The sequence below is a fragment of the Montipora capricornis genome, chromosome 10, assembly GCF_036669925.1.
Source record: "Montipora capricornis isolate CH-2021 chromosome 10, ASM3666992v2, whole genome shotgun sequence".
Lineage (NCBI taxonomy): Eukaryota > Metazoa > Cnidaria > Anthozoa > Scleractinia > Acroporidae > Montipora > Montipora capricornis.
In genome coordinates this window covers 50,672,987-50,680,486 of record NC_090892.1, presented here as the reverse complement: position 1 = coordinate 50,680,486, position 7,500 = coordinate 50,672,987, and the positions used below count along the sequence as shown (strand labels likewise).

At 39.9% G+C, this 7,500-nt stretch overlaps 2 protein-coding genes across 6 annotated transcripts in view; both read left to right on the top strand.

The window, feature by feature from the left end:
- LOC138022143 (uncharacterized) overlaps nucleotides 1–1,739 on the top strand; it is a 1,990-nt gene extending 251 nt beyond the window's left edge. The window contains exon 1 of the mRNA XM_068869176.1: nucleotides 1–1,739. This exon is cut by the window's left edge and continues 251 nt beyond it. Coding sequence (XP_068725277.1) covers nucleotides 1–1,239 — 1,239 coding nt within the window. The 3' untranslated portion in view covers nucleotides 1,240–1,739.
- Nucleotides 1,740–1,921: 182 nt separating this feature from the next.
- The window catches only part of LOC138022141 (uncharacterized), a 9,856-nt gene continuing 4,277 nt past the window's right edge, over nucleotides 1,922–7,500 (top strand). The window contains exons 1-5 of one of the 5 annotated variants that reach the window (XM_068869173.1): nucleotides 1,922–2,577; nucleotides 3,122–3,154; nucleotides 3,789–3,912; nucleotides 4,225–4,285; nucleotides 4,941–7,500. The exon at nucleotides 4,941–7,500 is cut by the window's right edge and continues 4,277 nt beyond it. In XM_068869173.1, coding sequence (XP_068725274.1) covers nucleotides 4,999–6,993 — 1,995 coding nt within the window. In that variant the 5' untranslated portion in view covers nucleotides 1,922–2,577; nucleotides 3,122–3,154; nucleotides 3,789–3,912; nucleotides 4,225–4,285; nucleotides 4,941–4,998 and the 3' untranslated portion in view covers nucleotides 6,994–7,500. Of the gene's footprint in view, nucleotides 2,578–2,695; nucleotides 2,752–3,121; nucleotides 3,155–3,604; nucleotides 3,913–4,224; nucleotides 4,286–4,940 lie in introns of those variants that run through there. The other 4 variants (XM_068869171.1, XM_068869172.1, XM_068869175.1 and 1 more) reach the window with 4 other exon arrangements.

Genomic DNA, 7,500 nt, shown 5'->3' with positions numbered 1-7,500 from the left:
AAAGAGCAGGTCCTGGCGATAGCTCGAGATGAGAAAGGACAAAACTTTGCAATCCCTGTAACATATCCGAAAAGAATCTTCGAGATCATCCCGAAAAGTAGCAATGCCGACGATCCATGCAGAGGTACTGAACGTGTGAATAGTGCCAAGTTAATGACTGTCAGAGAGATTTTGGATGTTCATAGAACACCAATATCTGTGCGAATTGAGCATGGCTTAGCAGAAGTAATGGATGGAAATAACAAAACACCCTTTGTCAAGTTTGCCGGAGTGTTTCTCTTTACGGAAACAGTGAAACGAAAAATATTTATAGCTTCCACGATGATCGGCAAACAGTTGAGAATCCTGTCGCTGCCAGTGGACTTGCAGATAACCGTCAAGCGAGAAAGGAGCAAACTTCCGCCGATAATGTTCTCCCACATCTGTCATTTAATAAAAAGTGAAGCGAACATCGATGCGACAATTACATCTGGTAGCTCTGGAGACGCATCGTGGTTCTTTAATCTCAATGAAGAAACCAAAATCGAAAGGCCAGTGGACGATGACGATGATGTCTACGACGAAATTAGTCCTCCTGTTCCAGCTCGATCGCCAAGCCTGCGGAAATTCAAACAACACAACAGCAGAAGCAAGGATCATGTTCGTTACACACCGAACCCCAGGAAAATCGTAACAACTGAGAAATCTTCGGGGCCTGCTGTGGCACCCCGACAAAAAGCAACGCATCGACAGCCGCCAGTCGCTCCAAAGCCGGCAGTACCGGTGAGAAGAAGCTTCCCGAGTGAAATAAGCAAGGCCGCTGAGCGCGACTTAGAATCGCAGGAGTACTGCGAAATAAAGGAGGTCATGCCAGAAATCCAAAACAGGGCTCAAGGAGACGCAGACGAAGCTTTGGTGAAGACAAGAATTCAGAAAAAAGGACCAGCCGAAATGGACGAAGCCTCAGAGCTCTCGGTCAGTTCAGGATATTCAAGTTTGAACACTTTGCACAGTCTAAATCGTAAACAGACAGTTAATGAATTCAGTCAAAAATTGAAAGATATGTCAGTTCCTGAAGTGAGTGAGTGCTTGAAAAAGTTAGGATTGAGCAAGTATGTGGACTCATTTGCAGAGGAATTGATCGATGGAGTCATGCTAATGGAACTGGACGATGAAATGATGCAACAGTTGGGTGTAGAAAAGTTACACAGGAAGAAACTGTCGTTGTTCATTCAAGAAGGTTATACACCAAGGCGTTAATTGCATAAATTAACCTTGAACGTTGCTAAATCAACTGTCCGAATTTATAGTATGTTAGTCCCGACGTTTAGGAAGTCTCTTCTTTTCTTTTTAAGTTGAATATTTTCAATTGTAATATTTGTATAAAAAGTGCAGCCACGGCAATAGTCACGCATCAAATGTAAATCATTGTAAAGTTTTTCGAGAAATGAAGCTGATATCAAGTTTGATTCAGTAAAGTGTTTTCCAATGTTTTCGCTTATAAGCATACCAAAAAAAAATTAATAAGGACAAAGGAGAAAAGAATAATGACTGAAATTATTTTGAGTTTTCATTATAATAGAGAAAGTGATCACGAATTTTGTTACGCATGTTTTCCACTGAATTTTGTTTGTTCAAGGTAAAATGTTTGGTTTATCGCCAGCAGTTTCTCAATAGGAGGTATCAATCATGTATACTTTCAACATATTATGCAATTTACTCAGTTGTTTTACACTTTAATATTATACCATGAAGTCACACTTCAGCAATTCCAATTTTTATTCACAACCGAAAAAACCAAACAAGCCGAGCAATATTAAAGAAACTAGAGGGCACTAGTCTCCCTCGCAGCCGTTTTTAGTCTCATCACGCAACGTTCCTCCCCACAAACGGCGTTTGTGGGGAGGAACGTTGCGTGATGAGACTAAAAACGGCTGCGAGGGAGACTAAGAGGATAAGAGGGCACCTAATGTCTTTATAATGTGGTTAACTGATTTAGATCATTTAGGAAATAGGTTTCGAGCGCAGCGTATTTTCGCTGTCTATTGAAAAGGAAGTAAAAAGGAACGGAAATCTATCCACTTAAGCTTCAACTTCTTTAAGGTATTGTTTTGGTTTCAACTCGACCATCAGCAAATGGTTGCTTCGGTTTCAGTCTTGCTTCAAGATTGTGTATTTTCCAAGAAAACTATGAATCTGACAGCATTAATAAGCTAAAATAAAATATACAGCGTCACAACCCCGATTTTAGGTTCCCTTTAATTTCGTAAAAAAGTAACCAGGAAAATCGAGAAAGAGGCTTTAATTCCTCTAATAATTTTGTAGGAAAATCAAAGGAAACTCTCCTTGTCGGGTATCCTTTTATTTCATTTTTTTTTTTTTGGCGTTTATTCCTTTGAGAATCCAAACATATCCGTTCTGCGATTCTCAAATATTTTGTTATTTTGTCTTATCTTGCATTATGAGGATGCCTATATAGACCAGGACATCGAGCCAGTACATCGAGCCAGGACTCGACAATATTTCGCTTTCCCGCCATTTTCAACTCCTGCAAGTCACATGGCTTATAAGAAGAGACCGTGGTTGTAATCATGGAAGGTAAGCTCGCTGTTGCTTTTCTATCTATTTTTGTCGAGTTTTTGCCTTTTACAGACACGTTTTATCTTCTTTTAAGGAAATAGCACTTAACAAAACTGATTTTTTAAAATCATTACAGACAAAGAGAGAGAGAGAGAGAGAGTACAAGCACAGCTTCGCACATGGTTATAATTAGTAAGCTTAAACTTTTTTTGTGTGGCAGTTTTTTCACCCCACTTGTTAACGTTTAAGCACAATTAATGTGAGAATTGAATGTCATCACACTTACTTGACCCGACTATCAAATTGGCTGAAAGTAAAATGAATATCTTTTACGGTGGTCGTCATTTACATATTGCCTTGTGAGATTTCTTGCCTTTTCCTGTAAAACAGTAGTGCTTATTTGCCTTTCCAGTGATGTGTATTTTTCCAGATGACTTTAAGTTACTGTCATTCACCTACATTTCTCGTTTTGTTTTATTTATCATGGCCCCCTCGATTTTTGTGTTTAATCCTCAGTTTGTTGAGTATTTTATAACTTAACTGTGTGTACTGCACTTCCTAGGTGGAAGTTGTTGATCTAACGTCGTTAGACTCCGTAAGTATAGCATTGTCGTTTCTATCTTGACTGATTCCCAATACAAGCTTTCTGATAGGGTGCAATGAAAAATCAGAAATTATGCGGCGTTTTCAGGGCAGATTGTGTGATAAATTATGCCATTTTTATCGGGTACATTAACATTGTTTTACCTGATTTCAGAGGAGAAAAAAATTACTTTAATGTTGTTTAACAGGTAATTTGAATGTAAAGGAATAATAAAAGTAGAGGACGAGTAGTCCTCATTTTTCCTCAGGGATTGTAGAGCTGGCGAAACGCGAGAAGGAGTGATTTTACGTGCACTCACGTTTCGCTCGCTCTACTAACTAACTAAGTCTTCGGTCGACTCCGTATCGTGGAAATGTCATTTAACTGACCCATGTCAGTACGTAATCACTCATAATAAGTAATAATTATTATTTCTATTTGTTTCTAAATTTATTATTTGTTTATTATTTTTTTGGCTGACAAAAAATTAGAAAAGTCCTAACTGGAGTCCTGGCTCGAATCCTGGCTCGAGTCCTGGCTCGAGTCCTAGCTCGAAGTCCTGGCACGAATCTTGGCTTTGATGTTAGTTTATCTCTTGCATTATGTCTCCCGTCTTAATTAACATACCCTCCATTTCCCTATCTAGTACAAGCGTTTTGCCCGCTGTATACGTTCACTGAATAGTAAACCCATGCAAGGATGTGAAACATGATTGCTGCGGATAATATGCCCATTATAGAACGAAGAGTTCATTTAACTGAAATCACCAGGTAAACAAAGAAGGCAATTTGGGGAGAGGGGTGAATTTGCCTCCAAGAGACGAATTTGGTCATTTAAAAACAGCGTTCTGTGTTCTGTTAAAAGTATATGTTTACTTCTTGAAAAAATATATCACGTTAAAACAGTGAAAACTCAAGGTAAAGTTTCATAGGCATGCCGTTAAAATTGTTTTGGCACACAGTTCAGTCCCAGCCATTTTAAGATGTATGATTACTTTATTGCTTTTGATAAAAATGGCTGAGAGTTACATAATTCCAGACAACTATAAAATTATGACGATGACCAAAGAATCTTTGTTTAAGTTTTGACAGGTCGAGTTGGCCAGAGAACAGAAGTGTAAAGTAAGCGCAAGACAGGACAAAGGTAATTGTTATTGACCATGATGTTCTGCGATTCCTGCTCAATGCGAGGCTCCTCATTACTGATAAACAACCGGCAAGGAGTTTGCCTAAATTTTGTATTAAATTCTGATGATTATGTTGCTGCTCGCTCCGCAGCAATGCTTTGAGTGGTATACCATGAAACACCTAAAGAATGACTTGTATTTTCTCGGTATATACGCGAGCGTTTGGGGCGAGTCTGTCGCTACACCTAGAAAATACAAACGAGCAATAGGTTATTCCGTGGTATCCCACAAGTGCGATGCATCGGATGGAAAAGTTCAGTGAAATACTGACGCACATACTCCCACGTACCCTGGTTAGAGTGAACTGGAACAATAAAAACTCTGAATGAAATCCAGCATATTAAAAATCCTAAATATATCCCTTAAGTATTAACACCAGGGTATAGAAAGGCCTAGGCCTAATTCAGAACCTATGTTCTTCAGGTTGCAAGACAGTTTCGAATTCGGATCGCGGTACAATGACATGTATGAAAAAAGTTTTGTTACAAACTGATGTAATGTGGTTAGAAAATTAAAAAGGATGAACTTTTCAAACTTACTTGATTTCCGGCACCGGAAGATACTACTTCAGCTGAATTAGTTGAAGAAAGTTTCACTTTCTAAATCTTGCAGACAGCTTGGAAGAATGACAACGAAGTGATCAATTGATCGCCAAGCAGTGTTCGTAGTAATGTCGGATTTCAACTCTGTGTCATATTTAATCAAAGACTTATTGGAGAAGTTTTCTCTTCCACAATCAGTGCGGGTCCTAGAGGGGTACAATGATGAATTTGAATGGGCATCCATTGGTTTCGGAGCAGTTTATAATTTGATGAGCTTAGAAAGTATTGAAACAGTCCTATTTGAAGACGTATATGGGGAAGAGAATCGTGTTCCGGTCGATTACCCCTGCACAATCGAGCACGTCGCTGAAGATACTTTCCAACAAGAACTGAGTATTCAGGACCTTGCTGGAGGAAAGCACTCAAATGTAAAATTCGTTCGGGTGACTCAAGAAGATCCGAACTTCGAAACCTTGATCAAGGCAGGGGAAAAGCTAAAGATAGAACCGAGGAAGAAGAAATCTGGCCACAACTTCCTGTCTTTTAAGAAGGTAAGCGACAGGAAAAAAACAGTTTGGAAAATTCCTGGGAGTTGCGAGGCGAAATTTCATGCACTGAGGAACGGGGAAGAGACCATGCTTTCAAAGTTCGTCAACAAGAACAAACTTCCTGTTTATGTGAGGTTTGTTCGTTGCAGCATTGAAGATATAAAGGGGAAGAATAATGGATCAGGAAGAACACGTTTTTGTTCTGTAACAGTTCCTAATGGCATCGTCAAATTAAAAGGCATTGTGGTTGATTCATTTGTACTGGCAAACACCGAGGTCAACGGAGAGAAATTTACATATTCCTTACCCAAGACTTTGGCAATAAGAGTCGTGCCTCTTACAATGGACGCTCAGAAATCGCCTAACGTTGAATCTTCTAGCAACACCACAACGATTTTCGAGGAATATGAAGATATGTCAGGTTTTCACCCAAAGATGTTTAAGTTACCTGCAATGAGAGCATCTCTTCAAGGAGGTCGTGGAGTAATCGATACGAACATGTCTATAGCATGCGAAGAAATGGAGTTTGTTGGACACCATTTGCGACGGCAAAATACTTATTCACCACCTCCATCGTGTAAAGCGACAAGAAGCAAACGAACCACGTACTTCAACAAAGGGAGCCAGAATTTATTGCAGAGAACTGTAAGCAACTGGGAACTCAGAAACAATCGGGATATCGAAAACGAAGAGAATGTTTACGAAACTCTGAATTTTGACAAGCGCCCTTTGACAGGCATATCAAAAAGCTGTTCGTTATCAAGGATAGAAAGACGAAAGACCGACTCGTACACAGATCAAGAGTCGGTTAATACCGGGGTCAGTAAACAATCGCTCAAGCTTTCGAAAGAATTGGCAGAGAAACGTTTACCTAATAGATCAGAAACACCTTTCCTGGAGATTCGAAAAACACCTATGACGTGTAATAAGACATGGAGAAAAATGGAAACTTTTGGATGGAAAGAATTCCCGTTTGAAACTGAAAGTGTCCCCCTCGATGTCAACAAGGGTGGGCCCAACATAACTATCCAATCATATTCCATGAATAAGCTAACTCTAACAGCCACGGCACGAGAAATAAGTTCGCCATATTATGGCTCCTTGGATACGAACGAGGAACTTTATCAGGCTCCGAAAGAACATGTTTTTCTAGCGCCCCAGGTCAGATGTTCCAGTGAAGATACATGGCCACGGGTTCCAGCACTTCCAGTAAGTTGTGCGAAAGAGAGGAAGCCGCTGCCTTGTTGGAAAGAGACTGCAAAGGACGTACCTCCTCAAAACTCAACAAGAAATGCAACGTACCCAAAGCCACAAAAACGTGAAAATAGAACGAATCAGGAAACCTGCGAGCATTTGTTCTTTGGAACTAGGATCGAGAGCGATTCGCAAAGGAGCAAAAAAAAGGTGTGTACATCGGCACCAGTCCCTTTGCGTAGGAAAAGGTATACACCTGAAGAAATACCGTGTCCCGACTTTGTCGCAAAAGGTATTTCATCGGAAAACAAAGTTGTCGGTTGCAGTAGTCGCAAGCCTGTCCCACTCCCCAGGAAAAATACTGCATCACTTCACAGTTAGGAACAAAGAAAATGCGAGGCTATTGCTTAGCCTTTAGAAAACTCGTTTACTATAAGTCCATTTAAGAATGTAGGGAATAACTCGGACGTTTAATAATTAATGGTAACTGATAAAGAACGGATTATCGAGCGACCACGTGAAAAAAGAGAAGAAATCATTCCGATAGTCACTGCGATAGTTGCTAGCGATGAAGAGTCATCTGAAACACAAATGACAACAGAGGAAAACTACTGAGATAGGTCCAACGCAGCCAACATAAGAGAGATTTAGATTCTAGGACGAGAAAGACTACGAGTACAAAATTTTTCTCATAAAACAACAGTGAGCGCGCAAACCAGCGTCATTTTGGCAGGAAAAACGTGTTATCGTCGTTATTTTAGCACGAGGTTTTGATAATATGTCGTCGTGTCAAAAGAAGTCAACAGCACGGTAGCAGTTTTGGCATTTTTCGATCATCAAAAAGAATAACTGAGCAACCTATACTGCTAACATAGAGTAAGATTAATC